This window comes from Triplophysa rosa, linkage group LG3 (assembly GCF_024868665.1).
Source record: "Triplophysa rosa linkage group LG3, Trosa_1v2, whole genome shotgun sequence".
Classification (NCBI taxonomy): domain Eukaryota; kingdom Metazoa; phylum Chordata; class Actinopteri; order Cypriniformes; family Nemacheilidae; genus Triplophysa; species Triplophysa rosa.
In genome coordinates, this window is record NC_079892.1 from 14,297,470 (window position 1) to 14,320,742 (window position 23,273).

A 23,273-nucleotide genomic window follows, 5' to 3' on the forward strand; every position below is an offset into this window, starting at 1 on the left:
TATAACTGTACTGAAGGTTTACCTTCAGAGTCTTCGTAGCACGCTAAGAGACAACGTTATCAGGAAACACAGCCCTGATGTTTCAAAAACACAAAATGAGGTAAAGACATAAAGATTGAAAATGATTTTATTTGTTGAATCATGATGAAACACAATCAGCAGTGAATGACTAAAGTCTAGTGTGAACACTGATCATCTCTCCTGAATTCTCCAGTGACTGTATGACTGTGATCTTTGTGTTTGGCCTCACAGCTCACTGAGTTCACTGAGCTCCACTGCTGCTCAGAGAGAGTCAGACTGCTGCTCCAGCTGTACAGACCGCCCTCCTGCAGGAGCCCAACACTGCTGTCCTGAGATCTGCTGCTCCCGTCCACCTTCCACATCACACTCCAGTCTGAGGGGAAACCCTTGTTGAGCACACACATCAGTGTTGCTGTTTTCTTTGTGGAGATCTCTTCACTGGAGGGCGGCAGGACGCTCACTTTAGGAGGAGTGAGGCCTGACAAACACACAATAGTCAGAAACTCACAAACAACTTCACTCTCTTCATGATAAACATAAAAGATCGTAATAATAAATGAATACACGACAAAGTCTAGTGACTTCATTCATATTGATCTGAATGTTCATGCAGTATGCACAATTTTAACAAACACTCTTACAATCAAAGGAAAACTAATGTTAAATCATCAATGTAGAAAACATATTATCTTTATGACATATATTCATTACATTTAAGTATTAATATCGAGATAATAAACATAAAATACATGTAACATTAACAGTTTATAAAATAATCATAATTATCAAATAATTGGTTATCAAATCTAAATCTCTCTCTCTATATATAACAAATGATGTTCTATTTCAAACATGCAAGTTTTATCAATTGTATTGCCCAGTTAACAAATGTACTCTTAAAAACGATGAGCCAAACAAATTCAGAAAATTCAGTATATGTTGGAAGTTGTGCATATAATAAAATTTAATCAGTAATTTTAATCCATATTAATACACACATTTCTTTCTTTCCTTTCACATTAACTACATAAATCGTTAAACACTTTTATTTTTTTTACTCACAATTTAATGCAGAAAATAAAACTCAGAGGTTTTGTTTTAAAAGTTGAAAATGCACTAGTACACTGTGCAATTTATTAAAAGTGATTTATTAAACCACATAAATATGCTGAAACAGTCATCTCATTTTATATTTCATAGTTGATCTTTATATTTAAAAGCAGATATCTGTTGTATTAATATTAATATTGAATTATTTACTTACTGCCAACATCCAGTCTGGTGCCGCTGCCGAAAGTCCACCACAGTGATACAAACTAATAGAGCGACTGTACAAAAACCTCTGAACGCTTCAGTAACTGCACTATAAACACATCACAAAAACATCTCTACACATGCATGCATTCACACATAACATTTGATTTAATTTTGTGTATATATCTGAAATATTAACAGATTTGAAAATGAGAATATATATATACATATATTCCCTTATGTATACAAATATTACCCCAAACTTAAACTTGAACAGATGATTCAGTGATGGTTTATAGTTCACTACTGAATGCTCATGTGATGTCTGCTTTTCCAAGAATATTCCTCAGAATTTCCACTTACAGGAGATTCATATGCTCAAAGTATGATGGGACAAGGAACAAAGTCAAAATATTCAAAGAAAAACATTCAAAGATTTAAAGAGAACCGATAAACTTTGTCACTCCTCCATATACACAAGTGTATACACACAATAACACGTCCAACATCACAGGTCAATCCATAAAACACCTGATCAATAAATAACACACATGAAATTAAACAGCAGTAAAACAATGTTTTTTAAATATTACAAACAATGTGCAGAAATGAAAACAGTGTGTGTTGATGTAAATGATGTAAATGTAGAGAGTGAGTTTGCATTGTGATCACATGCTTCAGTGATCTGAGAGTGTTTATAGTGCTGTGAGTTTAACACTTCATGACTCACAACACAACACAACACAATCTTCATCAACACACAAAACAACAATGACTTTCAGCATCATCTTCATCTGGACGCTCACAGTGTTTGCTCAAGGTTTGTGTAGTAACATTTTTATCATGATTATTCATTCATTAAAGAGTGAAATCTTCATTTGTTTCAGTGTTGTCTTATATTTCATTCTTGTTGTTTCTTTCAGAGTGTAGAGGACAGTACACTGTTACTCAGACTCCATCAATAACAGCAGTTCAACCAGGACAACATGTTCAAATAAAGTGTAAAGTCAGCAGTGCAGTATACACAGATAGCCATGGTCCCCGAATGAGCTGGTACTTACAGAAACCTGGAGAAGCTCCTAAACTCCTCATATATCTCGCAACAAGCCGCCAGTCTGGAGTATCATCTAGATTCAGTGGCAGTGGATCAAACACAGATTTTACTCTGAGCATCAGTGGAGTTCAGACTGAAGATGCAGGAGATTATTACTGTCAGAGTTTTCACATTGATTTTGTGTTGACACAGTGATAAAGAGTCGTACAAAAACCTCCGTCAGTCAGACTGAACAGTGACTGCACTGACACACTTCACACATACTGCAGCTGCTCATACAACACAAACACACACAACACTGATCACAAATAGCACAATACTGAATTTATATATATTTATGAAGATAATCAAAAATTACATTAACATCCATACTGAGTGTTGAAGTTTCAGATTATTTTGACATGATCATAGTTTATTTTATTTGAATATATTATCAGCAAAATATACACTGTCACCTTTATATAAGATGTTTTTTTCTGTTTGTATGTTCTTGTAACCAAAGCTTTAGACAACATATCTAATGATGTTTATGAGATAAACGTTATGATCAGATGCACCAACAGCCGCTGTTCATCATCACCACATTTGAGAGTTCAGTGTTCACACCAGTCAAGAGAAAAAAATACATTTACATTTTGATCAGCGTTTTTTTTTTAGTTAAATTCACGATTTATGTCAATCATAAATGTGGCACCCACAACTTTATAACATAGCAATAAATATATGGTCTATTTGGTTTACATTAGAAATATAGGCTGATAATTGCATGACAGCACACCTCAACACTCTCAGTGTCACTGTTTGATTGGTTCAATAATCTGAACTGAAACACACAATTTTCACTTCTTTATTGTTAGTGGTTTTATTATGTCAACAAAGTTCACACATGAATATTATGTATACATTTATACTGTGAAAATCACATTTGCATTGCCAGGATGAAGAGACTCAGAATAGATCAGCTCTGTCTCCTGAGATCATGTTCACAACACAACACCTGCATTTCACATTTACTCATACATGAAACTCTTCACAAATATGAATAATTACATCATAATCAGTTTTTTGGTAGAGGATATTTAAAGATGATCTGTTTATGTATTTTATAGCTTAACTATTGTCATGATATAATACTCTGCTGGATCTGTGATCTAACACACAGTGTTAATAACTGCTGATAGAGTCGGATGTGTCTGTGTGAAGTGAGTCTTGTGTAAATTATAGACTCACCAGCTGAATAATAAAGCAACAAATGAAACACAATTACATGAAAATTGTTTGTTGCATTCGATGCCTTCAGGAGCAATACACAGTCTTGAGATAAATGATGTAAATGTAGAGAGTGAGTTTGCATTGTGATCACATGCTTCAGTGATCTGAGAGTGTTTATAGTGCTGTGAGTTTAACACTTCATGACTCACAACACAACACAATCTTCATCCAACACAATCTTCATCAACCACACAAACCACACAATGACTTTCAGCATCATCTTCATCTGGACGCTCACAGTGTTTGCTCAAGGTTTGTGTAGTAACATTTTATCAGATTATTATTCATTAAAGAGTGAAATCTTCATTTGTTTCAGTGTTGTCTTATATTTCATTCTTGTTGTTTCTTTCAGAGTGTAGAGGACAGTACACTGTTACTCAGAGTCCATCAACAACAGCAGTTCAACCAGGACAAATGTTCAAATAAGTGTAAAGTCAGCAGTGAGTTGTAGTGGTGATAGACTGGTACTTACAGAAACCTGGAGAAGTCCTAAACTCCTCATATATTTAAAAAAACCAGTTTCTGGAGATCATCTAGATTCAGTGGCAGTGGATCAAACACAGATTTTACTCTGAGCATCAGTGGAGTTCAGACTGAAGATGCAGGAGATTAATTACTGCCAGAGTTTTCATGGCATACATGTGTTGACACAGTGATAAAGAGTCGTACAAAAACCTCCGTCAGTCAGACTGAACAGTGACTGCACTGACAACTTCACACATACTGCAGCTGCTCATACAACACAATGACTTGATGTAGCAACATTCTTTCAATTAGACTTTTTTATTACAATTACTATAATTTGTAATTAATAAAAAAACCGTTTTATTTATTTATTTACATATTTGTTTACTGTTTATTTTTGATCAATTTAAAGTCTTGTCAGTATTTTTCGTCTGTCTGCGTTGGTTTATTTCTTCCTTTTTTCTCTCTTGTTACCTTCCATTTAAAACACTCATAAACAGGGACGTGCACAGACATTTTGAGGGGCATGGGCTCAAGTGGAAAAAAGGCACTTCCCTTTTTGTTTTAATTTTTTCCAAACAAAATGTTAAATATATTAAAATAACTATTTTTTGAAATCCCTCACACTCACCCAATTGTTTCATTTTCCAATAATTGTCTTCTGTAGAATTCACAAATTTTATCACAACGAACGAGACAACAACATGAAATTAAGCCACATTGTGTATGTTTTCTATGCCAAAGTTAAGTATATATTTAGGGTAAATGACTGCACAAAGGAAAATGACATATTTTCACTAATAATTTGTTTATTTTGCACACGCCAATAAATTGTTGGTGAAGTGAAAGTGACCTATTAGTCAGATATGGTGACCCATACCCGAAATGTGACCTCTGCATTTAACCCATCCAGAGAGTAGTGAACACACGCACAGCAAGTAGTGACCACACGTACATCCCGGAGCGGTGGGCAGCTATCACTGCCATGCCCCGGGGAGGAAGTAGGGGTAAGGTGCCTTGGTCAAAGGCACCTCAGTTGTTACCCCCCCTGGGAATCGAACCGGCAACCTTCTGGTCATGAGTCCGACTCTCTAACCATTAGGCCACTACTCAAGCAAGATTTAGAGAAACTAGTTCATGCTTTCATCACCAGCAGGTACAGTAATGGACTCCTTACAGGTCTTCCCAAGAAGACCATCAGACAGCTGCAGCTCATACAGAACGCTGCTGCCAGGATTCTGACCAGAACCGAACAATCAAGGGTTCACTCAAAACAAGGCGAGTCAGCGTTTAGCCATTACACCACCTGTAGCTGGTCAGATGCTCACCAACAGTAGCTTTTAAATCCAGATTAAAAACACACTTGTTTAGCTCAACGCGGTCTCATATTTACAACCTGAGCTCTGTGCTGGTTTACCAACTGCACTTCTGTTTCTATTTTCTTTTTCGTTTGTTCTTATTCTTTTTATATAAAAACTCACATTTTTAATCAATTTTATTGCTGTTTTATTGTTTCTTAACATCTAAAGTTGTATTTGTGATCATAAATAATTTGCATTTTAAAGATACGTCTTATTTCTCTTTGTCAATCATTTTATGTAATGCACTTTGAATTGCCCGTGTGTATGAAATGTGCTTCATAAATTAACTTGCCTTGCCTATTTCTAAAGTGCTTATGTTATAAAGAACGCTACTATCTTACATAACGCAGTGAACCAGTCCCTGTATACAGGGAATAATTGATTGTCGAGCAATTGATATCCATTAATTCATCACCACAGCCATGGACAGCACCTGGTAACGTGGGATGTAATAAAGTAACCTCCTAAGTTATAGTTCGGGAAACACGCCTAAAAAAGGTATAACTGTACTGAAGGTTTACCTTCTTCGTAGCTCGCTAAGAGACAACGTTATCAGGAAACGCAGCCCTGATATTTCAAAAACACAAAATGAGGTAAAGACATAAAGATTGAAAATGATTTTATTTGTTGAATCATGATGAAACACAATCTGCAGTGAATGACTAAAGTCTAGTGTGAACACTGATCATCTCTCCTGAATTCTCCAGTGACTGTATGACTGTGATCTTTGTGTTTGGCCTCACAGCTCACTGAGTTCACTGAGCTCCACTGCTGCTCAGAGAGAGTCAGACTGCTGCTCCAGCTGTACAGACCGCCCTCCTGCAGGAGCCCAACACTGCTGTCCTGAGATCTGCTGCTCCCGTCCACCTTCCACATCACACTCCAGTCTGAGGGGAAACCCTTGTTGAGCACACACATCAGTGTTGCTGTTTTCTTTGTGGAGATCTCTTCACTGGAGGGCGGCAGGACGCTCACTTTAGGAGGAGTGAGGCCTGACGAACACACAATAGTCAGAAACTCACAAACAACTTCACACTCTTCATGATAAACATAAAGGATCATAATAATAAATGAATACACAATAAAGTCTACTGACTTCATTCATGTTGATCTGAATGTTCATATGCACAATTTTACAATCAAAGGAAAACTAACGTTAAATCATCAATGTAGAAAACGTAATCTTTATGACATATATTCATTAAATTTAAATATTAATATTGATATAATAAACATAAAATACCTGTAACATTAACAGTTTACAAAATAATCATAATTATCAAATCATTGGTTATCAAATCTAAATCTCTCTCTCTCTATATATATAAGAAATGATGTTCTATTTCAAACATGCAAGTTTTATCAATTGTATTGCACAGGAAACAAATGTACTCTTAAAAACGACGAGCCAAACAAAATCAGAAGATTCAGTATATGTTGGAAGTTGTGCATATAATACAATTTCATTAATAATTGTAATCCATATTAATGCACACATTTATTTATTTCTTTTCATATAAACCAATAAATCATTAAACACATTTAATTTTTTACTCACAATTTAATGCAGAAAATAAAACTCAGAGGTTTTGTTTTAAAAGTTGAAAATGCACTAGTACACTGTGCAATTTATTAAAAGTGATTTATTAAACCACATAAATATGCTGAAACAGTCATCTCATTTTATAGTTCATAGTTGATCTTTATATTTAAAAGCAGATATCTGTTGTATTAATATTAAAATTGAATTATTTACTTACTGCCAACATCCAGTCTGGTGCCGCTGCCGAAAGTGTACCACAGTGATACAAACTAATAGAGCGACTGTACAAAAACCTCTGAACGCTTCAGTAACTGCATATAAACACATCACAAACACATCTCTACACATTATCACACAGTTACACATCACACACATTACATTTGATTTCATTTTGTGTATATGTCTGAAATATTAACAGATTTTAAAATGAGTATATATATATATATTCCCTTATGTATACAAATATTACCCCAAACTTAAACTTGAACAGATGATTCAGTGATGGTTTATAGTTCACTACTGAATGCTCATGTGATGTCTGCTTTTCCAAGAATATTCCTCAGAATTTCCACTTACAGGAGATTCATATGCTCAAAGTATGATGGGACAATGAACAAAGTCAAAATATTCAAAGAAAAACATTCAAAGATTTAAAGAGAACCGATAAACTTTGTCACTCCTCCATATACACAAGTGTATACACACAATAACACGTCCAACATCACAGGTCAATCCATAAAACACCTGATCAATAAATAACACACATGAAATTAAACAGCAGTAAAACAATGTTATTTAAATATTACAAACAATGTGCAGAAATGAAAACAGTGTGTGTGGATGTAAATGATGTAAATGTAGAGAGTGAGTTTGCATTGTGATCACATGCTTCAGTGATCTGAGAGTGTTTATAGTGCTGTGAGTTTAACACTTCATGACTCACAACACAACACAACACACAAACCAAACAGAACAACAATGACTTTCAGCATCATCTTCATCTGGACGCTCACAGTGTTTGCTCAAGGTTTGTGTAGTAACATTTTTATCATGATTATTCATTCATTAAAGAGTGAAATCTTCATTTGTTTCAGTGTTGTCTTATATTTCATTCTTGTTGTTTCTTTCAGAGTGTAGAGGACAGTACACTGTTACTCAGAGTCCATCAACAACAGCAGTTCAACCAGGACAAGATGTTCAAATAAAGTGTTAAGTCAGCAGTGGAGTGTATAATGGTAATTACTTACACTGGTACTTACAGAAACCTGGAGAAGCTCCTAAACTCCTCATATATAGAGCAACAAGCCTCTATTCTGGAACTCCATCTAGATTCAGTGGCAGTGGATCAAACACAGATTTTACTCTGAGCATCAGTGGAGTTCAGACTGAAGATGCAGGAGATTATTCCTGTCAGAGTGCACACTGGATAAGTAATAGCTGGGTGTTGACACAGTGATAAAGAGTCGTACAAAAACCTCCGTCAGTCAGACTGAACAGTGACAGCACTGACACACTTCACACATACTGCAGCTGCTCATACAACACAAACACACACGCGCACACGCACACACGCGCACGCGCACGCACACGCACGCACGCACGCACACACACACACACACACACAAACACACACATGTTGGGTTTCCATGTTTGATGGGGACATTCCATAGACGCAATGGTTTTTATACTGTACAAACTGTATATCATATTCCCTAACCCTACCCCTAAACCTAAAGATCACACACAACTACCTGCTCTTTTAGTTTTTCACAAAAGTTAATTTTGTATGATTTATAAGCTTGTTTCCTCATGGGGACAAAAAAATGTCCCCACAAGGACAAGAATTTTGGATATTGCCGTCTATGTGGGGACATTGTGTCCCCATACCGTAGGGTTTGCCCTTCCCACACACACACACACACACACAAACAGATATGTTTTTTTTTCAGTAAGTGTGTGTCTCAGTTTTTTTAACTCGTATAAAAGTGCTGGACAACAGATGTAATGATGATCAGATGCACCTACGGCAGCGGATCAGTATTACAAAATATGTCCAGAAAATTTCACATTTAAGTAAGGCATGATCCATGGCTAGCCGTACTTTAAAGGATTTTAATGTACAACTCTTTCCTGTAGCTCAATGTTTAAAGCGGCGTTACCCACGCTAAGGTCATGGGTTTGATCCCACACATTGCACATACTCCGAAATAAAACTATATAATATAATGCAATGTAAGTCACTTTGGATAAAAGCTTCTGCCAAATGTGTAAATGTAAATGACAACATGGAGGCGAAGAACCACCCAACGAGAAGAGAATGGTGGTTGCCTCATCAAAAGTGCATTTATAATCCTTTAATGCATGGTTAGCCGTGGATTATCCTGTTTACCATGGTCATTTGCAAAGTTAAAAACAAGTTAAAGCTATTATTGATGTTTATAATGCAATTTTTGATAATCGTCAGTTGATTTCGTCGGTTCTGTCCGCTTTAAATCCATCACAGAGAGTGACACGATTGCATTTATTTGAATGAATTATAGCATTTATTTTGCAGTAACAATCACTGCTTACAGCAAAATTAATATGTTCATGGTTTAAATTGTGTATATTACAACCTGTAACTTAAATGTGGGAAATAATTACAAATAAATCGAAAGATTGTTTTTCAAAATCGAGCAGAACTCTAAAAAAAATGGTGCTATATGGCACTAAAAACGATTCTTGCCTTGTAATCATAGGGGAACCACTTCATGTGCTATATAGAACCAGATCTTGGTTCTTCAGAGGTTCTTTGGGATGATTGAGGTGCTATATCGCACCGTTTCCATATAAAGAACCTGTTAAGCCACTGTATGGTTCTTCAGCTGTTCTATATAGCACCTCAGTCATCCCAAAGAACTGATGAAGAACCACTGAAGTAGCAATATATGGTTCTATAGGGCACTAGAAGTGGTTCCCCTGATTACCAGCCAAGAATCACTATATAACATTGTTTTTTTTTTAGTCATCTCACTAGCTATAACACCGTGTACTACACTAATATATTACTTCAGAGGTAGATACTACTTCAGAGATTACTCAACGTGGTGATCTCATAAGATTGCGTATGTATTTGTACGTAAAGTCTATCTCTAGGAAACGTAATCATTTTCATGCATGGATGGATAGCAATGCGTACAATATCGACGAATAAGTTATTTCTTAAATGTAAGAGTGTTTATGCTTGTACAAGTTAAAAGACGTAGACATATTTACGAACCCATTCATGTCCAAGAACGGCCAACGATTTATTGCGTGTAACGTATCACATAACTCCTTTATTAGAGCAGCGCAGTGGTAAATATATCAGCATGCAGTGATATTTCTTCTTCAAAAATCACAATCTTGTTGGGCGTATAACTGTTGCCAAGCAACACTCTGACATAGTGGAAAGCAGCGGGTCTTGTAGCCTGGACCAATCATAATCAGAGACCCGAAATACCCGCTTAATAAATGAACCATGTGTTTATATCCTGGACCAATCGTAATCAGAGACCCGAACTATCCGTTTTATAAATTAATCATGAGTTTATGTCAAATATAAAACATACAGTCAAAGTTTTAAACAAGTCGTGCTTCACAAAGAAGCAAATAAACTTATGTGATTGATAGCTGTCAGAACCAATGGAAACGCTCGTCATAGAATAAGTTGGCTTCAGAACCAATGGAAACGCTCATCACACCAAAATAAAAATCAGTATGGTATTTTTGTTAAGTAATAAAATTATAAAGTGGTAAATTATTAAACGATTAAATAATTCAATTTATTGTTCTATCAACAACATAAAAAGAAACATCAGCCATTAAAATGAAAAATTTATCATGCAAAAAACATGTTGTTTTATAAATTACGCCACTAGTTTTGGCATACGTTTTCAACATAACGTTAACGTTAATTCGCTCGCTTTCTTTTTTCACCTTCCGTATAACCTTTTCTGACCAAAGATCTCCCGCGCAAGTTTGTCAAGGTAAGTGATATTGCTGGGTACATAATAACCTATTTTAACTATATGTTAAGCATTTGTATTTTGCCTATTAACGTTACCTATTCAGTATATAACTTTAGGCTAATCTGTAATTTAAGTGAATTTTTTTATATAAATCTAACAGTTTGTACTGCAAATTAATGTGAATGTATAATTACTCTTACGAGTTAACGTTACTGTTTTACATATTTATTTCTGTTTTACATTATATAAATATGCGGCTGCATATTTGTAAAATGACAAACATAGTTTTTTAATATAACGTTAATTTGTTTTGTGCTTAGTTATGTGCTAAATTTAGGCATGAAGGCTGTGTTGTTCATAGATAATATTCCGTCATAGATGTCAATATAATGTCATCAATAACTTTTAGTATCTTTGAGTGGTGCTAGGACTTTTGACATGTTATCTGACCACAATACCAGCATACTATTTGTTGTTTCTAAGTATTTAAAACTACATAAAAATAGCTGAATATGACATTCATAAGTTATATTTGTTGACAAACTGTATAACAATGTGAGAATTGCTAGTTGTTGTTGTTTATGTAAAAAGTTGTATTTATCATTTTACAGGATGGCAGGGACCACCTTCAAAAAATGTCATCGTGTAATGTCCACATTGCTGTGGCATGTAAGACATGCAAGCACTGTGGACAAAAGCAGGCCATGAAAGAGGTTGTGAAGGCTGCTAAAAGTAAAGTTAAATGTGAAATGGGTGTCCAAGATGAAGGCAGGACGTAATTCATGCAAACTGATAAATTCAGCTCACGTTCTGGTAAGTTTCCATCTGTTAAAATAAATGACCAAAGTCAAAGCTGTAGTGTAAATACGACATACTTGTTTGTTAAAGATGATAAAATATATGGTTAGTGTGTTTTTTACCACTACGTAGGTGTATGACCAGATTACATCTTTTTTACCCTGGTTTCCATTGGTGGTGCAAATAAGTAGTCCAGCCCAAGACTCACTAGTGCCACAGAGCCACATTGTAACACAATTTAGTGCTATCAACGTACAGATGATTTACCTTCTGTTGAATCTGATTATTAAGATGGGATACCAGGACAGACCTTAAATCAGAACATATCGCACAGAAGTTTAATATTTGTAATCTGTATCTTCATGTAGTAGCGCTTAAAAGTTATGCCACAGTAATGGTATGTATTCAGCTGTTTACTGATGTGTCTTTTTCATGTAATTGTAGATACACAAGTTGCATCCTGTTGGCAAATTTCCCTTTCTCCTGCTGGGAAAAAGAAACGCATCTGGGTCTTTTACAGTGGATGTCATTACAGCACATTGCTTTTCGTCTATACAGGAGAAAAATACGCTTGACACTTTGAAAAATATTTTTTCAAGTGTTCTGAAAGGTATTATTACAGCTGCTTGTTAAACTGGTAGTCAAACATAAAAAGATGGGTTACCCAAAAATCACAATTCTTTCATCATGTATTCACCCTCATGTCACTTATACAAACAACACAACAACACTGGTCCTTTTGTGTTCCACAGAAGAAAGAGTCATACAGGTTTTAAATAACATAATGGTGAATAATTTATTACATTTTTTTTTTGGATGGACTTTTATTTGTAATGTTGCATTACAGTTATTCAAACTTTAACTTTCAAGCTTAACATGTGTTGACAGTGTTATTTTTTACTAATTTGCATATATCAAAATACCTGGCCTCATTCAAATTTGCAAATATCTTTTTGTATATAGTAGTCTTATGATTTGTAGTTTTAGAAATGATCAAGACAGCTGAGACATGATAGATTTCATGACCTTTCATTTATTTGGTAGGTTCTGATAATGTTTTTGTACTTTTCACAGTCAAATACAGTGCCCAAAAGGACCTTGCAATTGAGGAGGACCCCCTCCAAGGGGGTGAGCCCAGCAATGGTACTGGAGGAAAAGACACCACCATATCTCCAGAAGGGGGTGATGTCAATGACCTCACTGGAGAAAACGCCACTTTTACTCCAGAAGAGAATGATCTCAGTGGAGAAAACACCACCATCACTCCACACAAGGATAATCTCGGTGACCTCAGTTGCAAAGATTCCACCATCACTCCAGAGGGGAATGATCTCAAAAGTGTCACTGAAGGAGATGCCATTACTTTGATCCTTACTCCTGTTGAAATCTCTTCTGATATCTCTTCTGACCCCACTTCTGCTCTCCAGCCACCCATAAAAAAGATAATTCTTCAAAGGTCACCAGGTATCATTCCTTAAATATTGTTGCAGTCATTACAGTTGTTTTTCTTTTGATTCAGTAGAGCAGTGTTTCCTAATACCGGTCCTGGAGAACCCGCAACACTGCACATTTTTGATGTCACTCTAATCTGACCATTTTCTGAGGTCCTGGAGTCTTTACTAATGAGCCGAAAGGTAGAAACAGGTGTTTGATTAGTGAGATATGTCAAGTGTGCAGTGCTGGGGATACTCCGGGACCAGGATTGGAAACCAATGCAACGATTTGTTGATTTAATTTTGTTCTGCTTTGAATCTGAAATATATTTTGATTTCTGTATAATTAGGCAACATGTTTCTCACTGGGTTCTGCAAGACTGGTTTACCAGAACCCACACTCTGTGCTCCACCTGCCCTTGTTCCAGGCATAAAGACCCCTACTACTAAGCTCACAGCTCCTGAATTAACTATCAAGGCCAGTGCTCCCCCTACAGAGGTACGTGCACATAGGTCCCGCATGCTTATCCAGTTGTTAATAATGTATATCAAATGTTTTATGTGTCTTGCTGAGATGAGAACTCTGTGGGATGTTTTTTTGTGATTTTTATCTAAAATCTGGTTGGAGCAATTGTCACTTACCTATTTGCCTGTTCTTGTTATATCTGATGAGGATAATAGAGGCATTTTCTGTATTAATGGGTATATCCATTATAAATTAATTAGGGATGCACCAATACCAGGATCAGTATCAGGCCCGATATTAAGCTCATGTACTCGTACTCGTAAAAATACTCCGATACCAAAGACTGATACCTCGTGTGACATAACTGACAGAACTGACTGAAATTTGTGCTTTGAAAGTTTGTGACAAGCACATCAAATCATTTATTATTTCATAATGTGTTTTAGGTGGAGTTGTTTGGAATTATGAAGCTATTCTATTTTTATTAGTCTCACTGTGTTGTGCTTGGAAAATTGCCACCTCAACCCCCTCAAAAAAAATACCGGTACAGGCAAAAAATATTGGTACCGTCTTTAAAAAATGGTATCGGTGCATCCCTAAAATGAATCTAAATGTGAATCTTACTGAAGTACTGAAAAGTACTTGCTCAGCCTGTCACGGTCCCACCGTCTTGTTTATGAAATTCTAGTCGTGTGGTGGGATCGGGGCAGAGTCCTTAGGTTATGTGTGGAGAGAAACATATTATTGTCCGTTTGACAATAATATACATTCTCTCCAGTGTCTTGTCATTGGCCCCACTCCTCTCGTTTCCTTGTTATCCTTCCCTGAGTGTTTGATTAACCACACCTGCCCCATGTCGTTATCCCTCGTTTGTCTTACCTATATATACCCTCTTGTTTCATTGTCCTGTGCTCGTGCGTTGTTCTTGTTCCTGTCAGTACCAGTACCAGTACCAGTACCAGTACCAGTACCAGTGGTGTGTTTAATATTCCAAGTCAAGTCGAGTTTTGTAAGTCTGTAAGTCAAGTAAGTTTTGTTAGCGTTTGTCTAGTGTTGTCAGTGTTGGGTGTAACTAGTTACTAAGTAATTAGTTACTGTAATTTAATTACTTTCCCCTTGAAAAGTAAAGTAAGGGATTACTCTTATTTTTTCTGTAATTTAATTAGTTACTTCTGATGTATTTCAACTAAATACTTTGTGTAATATATGTGTGTGCAATAGTGGAATTGACGTCAAAATTCAAAGTCTAACTTTAAAATCTGTGCTTTAATGTATAATTCTCACATTTGTAATACTTGGTCAGTTAATAAGAGTACTTCATGTAGTTTAATATTATTTGATTGAATGAATTAAAAGAGCCCTTTCATGTCTATCCTTGAATCACTTTAACTAATCAAGGTTGATGTAAGATATAGAAAGTAATTAGTAATAAGTAACTAAATACTTTTTGGAGAGAGTAATTTGTACAGTAATCTAATTACACTATTGAATATGTAATTAGTAACTAGTAATTAATTACTTTTTCAGAGTAACTTACCCAACACTGAGTGTTGTTCAGTTTACCCAGTCTTAGTTAATCTGTGTCCTGTCTGCTGCATGTTATCTTGTTTTCTTGGTTTTTCCCCATCGTGGGTGTTTTGTTTTATACTTTTGTTTTCAATAAATATATTCTTTGTTAACCCCTTATGTCCTGGTTGCCTGCAATTGGGTTCTCCGCCACGCAAGCCGTGACACAGCCAGTCATGTATACAACAGACCACAGACTCTGATTCAGAACATAAAGACTAGTACATAATGTTAACAATTTTGTCATCAATGTGTTTTTGACTTCACAAAGATTTCTGCTGAATCTATGAAGGCCGATGATCTAGTCACAAAGACTCTTGCTTCTACAATGAAGACCCCTGTTCCAACTCTCAAAGCCCCTGGTCCTGCTCCTAAAACCTGTGTTCACATACCCCTTTTCCACCAGAATGAACCGGGTGCTGGTTCGGAGCTAGTGCTATTGCTGGTTCAGAGCTGGTTCCACTGGTGAACCTGCTAAGAACCGGTTTGCTTTTCCACGGGTTAGAGAGCCACAAGGGAGCAAGGTCATACGTCACTGACTATGTTTCATCTTTCCCAGCAACGTTAACGCCAAACTTAAAACGCCATCAACAATGGCGGACGTTGCGTTGCTTGTGATGTTCTTGGCTTTGCAAGCGTACATCTGCAGAGGACCAGAGTGTAAGAAAACAGTTTGTTTCTTCCTCAGACCAGTGTTGCTTTTGTTTTGCGTCCATTGTGAATTGAATTGAATTTCAAAAATGGTGATCAGTGTTCGTCAATGGTCACGGTAACCCCGCCCCCAGCACCTGAAGCAGTTCTTACTTCTAGCCCAGCAACGTTTCGGTGCTAGATAAGCACCACCTTTTCTTGTTCGGAGCTGGTGCTTTGGATGTGGAAAGACAAAGAACCGATTTGGAACTAAGCTCTGGCTCCGAACCAGCACCGAATCTGTCTTGGTGGAAAAGGGCTAACAGAGAAAAATTCCCTGGTTCTCCTGGCCCAAAATCATCAATCCGGATGCACTACAAGATTAAAGGCAAGACTTTCATGAAACTTACACTTTCATGTGATTTATTGTCTGTGTTGAATACCATTTGTCTTTTAACAAAAGTCATTTTTTTCTTACTGCAATCAGATTGCCCAGTACACCTAAATCAGGAACATTTCCCTGTCTTAAAAACATTGGGCGTCAGAATATCTCAGCATGTAAGTTACCATGAGTTTATTTCATGTTTTTCTTTTTGTATTTTAAATTAATATTCTGGGTTCATCATACAGTAAGTTAAGTTTAATTTTTACACATTTGTTTACTTAAAAAAATCATTATTACAGTCAAATTTTGACACATTTCTGTTTATTGTGGCGAGTCACCGCTTGTGCAGTCAGTGTCGCCAGGGAAACGGATGAGACACAGCTGCCGATCGTCAACTCGCCAATCAAATGGGCATAAAAGCCAGCGGGACAGAAGACACCGTGAGCTACCACTCCCATGCATGCCAGGGTTAACGCTTCTGTCTTGCAGGCTCGGACGATTGACGATTGACGATTGACGATTGACGATTGACGATTGACGATTGACGATTGACGATTGACGATTGACAGCGCACACGGAAGAGATACTCACACGGTGGACGGACACGCACTTGGGCACGGAGATCACAGACTCCTGGAGGGACTAATCCAGAGGCACTCCCACGCCGGGCATCCACCCACCGAACTTTACACAGAGCACCCTGCACTTAAAATCTGAATAAAAACTCCCCTCGGGGCTGTAAAACTACTCTTTGTGTATGTGTCATCTCTCCACCTGCTACATTATTTATAAAAAATGTTATAGTCAGTGAATGGGCTCTATCCATAAAAAAATAGTTCTACATGACTTTAGTGTGCAATTGCTTACATGGCTTTATTCAAGTTACCACGCTAATCATGTTAAATCATTCAGTTAGGTTCATGTATATTGAGACACATTTTGCCTGCAACACAACATGCCTCTTGAGTCCAGTGTACACTGAATATTGCTTCTCTTTCTAATAAACATTGTAGGAGTCCACTAAAATTAATTATACTAATTGTGTTAAAGTCAACATTTTAAACCCAGATCATTCCTTTATTGCTTTACATAGTGACTTGGAAATTTAGGTTATTCACTGTATATGTGATGTGATCTAATGTAATTTCTTTTTAATCTCAGGGGAAAAGGAGATAAAGGTGCGCTGGCAGCGTTGCTGGTATGTACAGTTTTCATTGAACTCATTACATGTTTTTCTAGGTTTTCTTAGGCTTTTCTTAGGAAGTTTCAAAACATTTAATTAAACACCATAAATATTATCGAATTCAGTGTAAGTTTGTGCATCTCTTACTGATATAGTAACTGAATGTTTAGTCTGACTTGGTATGTTTGTGACTTCTATAGCCATTCACTGTAACTTAATCCATTGAAATGCATACAAATAGCACCCAAGTAATTAGTTAAAACACCCTATAAATGCCCAGTAACCAGGCAAAATAACAACTATTATCTGTATATATCAAGTCATGTCAAGTCGTATCTATATAATACTGTTCATAAACATGTACATGGTTTTACTGTAGATTTGCAAGAAAATGATTTAGTCTGAATCACTATAAAGCTTTCCACACAATTTTCAACATCCATGTTTGTCGTGAAAATGTTTACAAATGTACGTTTGTGTTTATTCACTTTAAAATGTATTTTGTCTTCCAGTGGGGCCAAGTGGAAGGACACATGGGAGCCTTATGAACTTTTCCAAACGGACTGTTTTTTTTTTAAATACAAATTAAAGCAATTGTTGAAGTCTTTGCTTTTATTTATTCTAAAACTGAATAAACTGAAACAGATGAAGTTATTTCCATGTCGCTATGGGTATACAGACATACACAAGAGTGACCATAGGGAGTCAACACCCATTTGTGCCGCGCTTATGCTATAGCCTTTCACAGTCACTTGATGTACTGAAATGTGCTATTATAGGATTAGCACAATAGAGTTCGCCAGAAACTTTAATCATGTAATAGTTCTACACAGAGAGATGGAAAAACTCAGATAGTTGGAAGATTGTACTGCAGTAATGGGTTAATTTATTAGGAAAATTATTTTTATATGGTTATATCCTGAGCGCATGTGTGTCTATTGAACATTGCTGGCATTACAAACTAGTAAAATATATTGAGTTTTATTTACACATAACACATACAAACATGCAATAGGGAAAAAAAAGGAAAATTTATATAAAATTGTAAACCAATATGATCATAAATACACTAGTATATTGTAACAGAAACCGTCATGTTGCTGGATGGAGGCATGCCTGAGCAAGGTTGTGGATCTACTTTACCAGCAGGTGAGAATTTCCAACAAACAAGCAAATATAATCTAGAGATATAAATATTTACTTCTGCATACACACTGTGAGCTTTAAAACCTGTAGAGCAGTAATTTTATTTTATTTATCCTTTATCTAAGAAAATCCAAAAATACTCTTCTTCCAGAGAGACCTGGTCAAGGCGGCAACACAAAAAGTTTCACACAAAGAGAATCACAAAATAACGTAACCAAAATTGATGACTGAAATCCAATCAAAATGATTTACAAGAGTCCATTAAAACATTATTCAAGAGACATTGAAAAATGGTCAAAGATGGAGGTGCATCTAGGTTAAGCACATTCTGCAGTTCAATCTATGCCGAAGAAACATGAAAAGAAAATGCACATTTACCAGATTCCAATAATACCCTTGGGACTTTTAGACTTTTAATGATGTATAAAGACCGGGAGTCAGAGTGTAATGTAATCAATCGAATGACGTTTTACTGAAGAATGTTGATTCCTGTTTAAGCAGCAGAAGTTAACAATAACACTCACAAGAAGTTGTCCAGTTCATAGCATGTGATATGACAGCAGAAGTCTCAGGTTAAGTGAACCAAGCAAGTCACATGTCAGCAGTTCTACAGTACTGTATAGTTACAGTCTTCTAAATATGATCAGTTCAATCAGAAAGAATTTTCAAAGTTGAGATGTATGTTCAGCTAGTATTTAAACAGTATTCTATGACTGAGTAAATGCTTGAACTGAGTTCTGATCATACAGAGAAGGGCCTGCTGTGACCCATGTGATCTGGACAGCCACAGTCAGCTGGACAAAAAAATGGACAAACGTGTTCGGTACTATTTTCCAGGGACATAAAGACATGTAGAGACTGTGGACCTATGTCTGATTCAAAAGACACATGCTAGAACTATTATTATAAACATAAAAAAGTTATTCAATTCATCATAATATATAAATAGGACACATACATATTGATTGATAACTGAATAATTAAGTTCTATCTGTGGGTCATTCCATCCTTAACCAGCACATTTAATCTCATGATTCAGAGGCCTTTTCTCAGTTCCTATACCTATTTATTATTCAGGAAGAGTAATTTCTTAAAACTAAACAAATGAATGGTTTCAGAAATGTTCCAGACAAAGCCAACCTAATGATGTCTCACAAAGGCCACAAGACTTTGAATCCAAAAAAGGCAAAAGCATTCAAATGGGTTGAGAATTAATGTGTAATACGTGATATTCTGGCTCCAAACCTGGGTCTGTCTGGTACCACTGCACCCAACCCACTCCTTCAGCTGTTTAGTCCATCTAGAGCAGTGTACATGCCACCCTGTACAGTATCTTAGAAGTGAAGACATTTAAGTCATGTGTCTATTGCAATGGACATCACAACGGAGACATGACACCAGTCTATTTTGTAATGTCATTAATCTCAAACCTCTCAGTTCTTCTTTTATGTGATCAAATATTCTAGTGGTGTCATTCATAAATTTAATCAATTCATAATTTAATTGCTTGTGCACCGGNGTGGGTTGGATGTGTAACGTAAAACCACCATCTTCCCGATTAAAGTTGTACCAGCTCCTAGGATATTCGATCTCGCACAATCCTACGTGCCATCGGCCTTTCAAGTTGATAGAAGAGGCTAGTTTGGTTCTGTAACTAGATATCCGATTTTCAGGGTAGACCGACATAGAAGCATTGCACGGGAGCGTAACGTAGAACCCCTCGTCGTCCATGTTAGTCGTTGACTCGAATGACATAGCAAATGATTCTACGAGGGTTTTAGGGCGCTTGCAAGTCCACCAGAACTTTTTTGTCTACATAGCTGTTGAATTTCGAGGGCCACCCCACCCATTTGACTAAAACGAGCGTATTTCGGCCCTGTTTTTTCTGTCCTAAAATCTTTTCCACTTTAAACGTCTTGTCTTTGCTCACGATTATTTTTTGTAACTCTTCCTCGTAAAAAACTCCGTCGATGATTTCTCCGTCGTAATCGGCCAGTCTGTAGACCGGTGGCTGTCGCGGTATGCAGACCGCTACGGTGAAAAATTCTTCCGTGTAGTTCTGCTCGTAACCTTTGGCGAACACCCCTCTCACTTTAGAAATCCTCACAACGTCACCGACTTTAAATTTAAACGATCGCGCTTCGTTCTTTGTACCGCCTTGCAAGTTTTGAAACACCAAAGCCTCATTTTCTCTGCACACGTCGATCGGTCGCATTCTAATACTCCGGTGAAAACTGCTGTTGTAACCTTGCGTGATGTCTTGTAAAACATCTATGTATCGTCGCGAATTAGTGGCCGTTAAAAATCTCCACATGCGACTTTTTAACGTTCTGTTAAAACGCTCGACGACGCTCGCTTTCAAATCGGTAGCCGTAGCAAAATGATAAATGTCGTGCTTTTTCATCAAATCTTGAAAATGTTTATTAAAGAATTCTTTCCCCAAATCTGTCTGTAATTTGCGCGGTATGCGTCCCTCATCGAGTATAGATTCAAAGGCTTTAGTAACCTCGGGCCCGCTCTTATTCTTTAGCACGCGCGTCCATGCGTACTTGCTAAATACGTCTATGCACGTTAGTAAAAATTTATGATTATCGTTTTCCGCGGAATAGGCGGACATGTCGACAAGATCCGCCTGGAACTGAGTATCCATACCATACACTACGACTCTATTCCGTTTGTATTTTATAGGAGCCGTTCTATGCAGCGTGTAAGCGTCCTCTCCCGATAGCCATTCCGTAACCTGTTGTTCGCTCAAGCGGACACCGGTGTCCTTTAGAACGGCGTCTTTTAATCGTTTTTTACCTCCTAACGCTCCAGGGTTGGACGGCGTGTAATAAGCATCCTTCATGAGCTCTGCCATGTTAGCGTTTCCTCTCTCCATAAAAGAATGAATAGAAAAATGTATACGTTTTAAGATTTTATTAAAAGAAAATGAATAGCTATACATGACATAGAAGAGGATAAACAATCGGTTACTAAAATAAGGCATAATAAAACAATGGCTACATAGTCGCTAAAATAAGGCATAATAAAACAATGGTTACATAGTCGCTAAAATAAGTCATAATAAAACAATGGATACATAATCGCTAAAATAAGCCATAATAAAACAATGGTTACATAGTCGATAAAATAAGTCATAATAAGACAATGGTTACATAGACGCTAAAATAAGTCACGATTACATGATGATCACACGTGTGATAAAGCCTTATATATTATCCACGAGCACAGAAAATATACGCAGGACATTAGGCTCTTGTCGAGAATGTAGTCGACCAGGGTTTCACAATTTTACCAACGTTGTGTTTCTCATTTTTTGAATCAGGGCCACGCACAGCTCTGTTACGTACGTGCACATGCACATGATCTCTTTAACATCTAGCTCGTCACTACATTCAGACACTATGTCCAAACTTTCTGACGCTCACGCAGATAGGCTCTTGACCAATCGTTCAGAAGCTGATCATTTCACCCCACGAATTTGACAGTCCTTTCACCGTGAACATATTTTTCTTGAGATTTGACAGACGAACGCTATCCGCAGAGCAATTGTTTTCTGAATCGCAAGACGGTTGTTTAATTTAAGCATCTGGTCCACCATCTGTCTTTTGTAATGCTGTTTAAAAATGGGAGCTATGTCTTTTGGCCCTGCAGCCGCTTCCCATCTTGTCTTGTTCAGGCTTTGCTTGCATCTGTGCTGACGCTTCGGACGTCTTTGTCTGAATCCGTTTGGGAATCCAGGTATTGACGACGTTGCAGAAAACCTTGTCGGTGTCGCTGTTCAGAAGACTCTGTCGGATTTCTACTAGCTTTGCGACGATGTATGGCTGTCTTTCAATTCGTAGTAAATGGCACCGCGCTCCTTGTATCGCGCGAGTATCTGCCTTAAACCCGCAGCGTTGTAGAGCGGATGCGCGAGGTGGTAAAGTTTGTCTTTAAACAGCTTGCGGCTGAACTCTAAAAAGTGTGATGCAAAATAGTACGATGTAGGTTCAAACAGACAGGAATTGCATCTGGCTCGGGTGATCTATTTCGCACCCCAGACACTCTTCTTTGAGCTTGACATTGATGATGTGCTGTAGTACCACAGTGACCACGCCTTTAATGACGTTGTAGCCGAGGTCCGTGAAGAATCCGTCTGTGAATTGATCGGAGTATCGCCCACTTCCATTAGGGACCCGGACGATTCTGCAGGTCGTCCGTCTGTATGTGGTGTACCGCGTTGTCATCGCGAGCGTCAGGAACGATGTGGAGAGAATAGTCGCTGATATTTTCTGAAGCGTAGTCTTGAGACATTGTTGCGGGAGAGGCTCTGTCTACTGATTTTTATAATGGCTGTAGTAAATGGGTGGGGACGGTCCGACGGCCCACTGGCTGCGCGCGCACTTCTCGGGGTGGAACAGCTGCACTTTAACTCTGGAATAGCCATCGCGCATATTGCACCACTTGATCATTCTGTTGATGTTAGAAAAAAGGGTCTCCAGGACATAAAGGTCAGCCCATTTGAACAAAAATTGCATCTCGTACAGCTCGTGATCTTCGTCGTGGAGGATAGCCCCGGTGCGATCGCGAAGCTTTATGTTGTCTTTGCAGAAGAAAAAGTAAAGCAGTCATGGTGTTTCTTTTTAGAATGATCGCCGACCACACGGTAACGACCGTTGGGCGTTACCGAGTCCCACTTGGCGATGTACAAAGGTTCTTCGC

General features: G+C 37.3%; 2 protein-coding genes, 1 long non-coding RNA gene and 1 gene segment (V, D, J or C); 2 read left to right on the plus strand and 2 right to left on the minus strand.

Moving 5' to 3' along the window:
• LOC130552029 (histone H2AX-like) overlaps positions 1–23,273 on the plus strand; it is a 446,303-nt gene that overhangs the window by 212,243 nt on the left and 210,787 nt on the right. The window lies entirely within an intron of this gene.
• Positions 1–23,273, minus strand: part of LOC130551973 (uncharacterized) — a 386,856-nt gene that overhangs the window by 105,029 nt on the left and 258,554 nt on the right. The gene's annotated exons all lie outside the window — the stretch shown is intronic.
• Positions 383–1,552, minus strand: LOC130552040 (uncharacterized). The gene is made up of 3 exons (XR_008962674.1): positions 1,532–1,552; positions 1,286–1,384; positions 383–499 (listed from the first exon to the last, which is right to left on the minus strand). It is a non-coding gene; the product is annotated as an uncharacterized LOC130552040 (long non-coding RNA).
• Positions 2,009–2,639, plus strand: LOC130552014 (Ig kappa chain V-III region PC 2485/PC 4039-like). The segment is given in 2 exon segments: positions 2,009–2,095; positions 2,199–2,639. Coding segments are annotated over 2 exon segments (375 nt in total).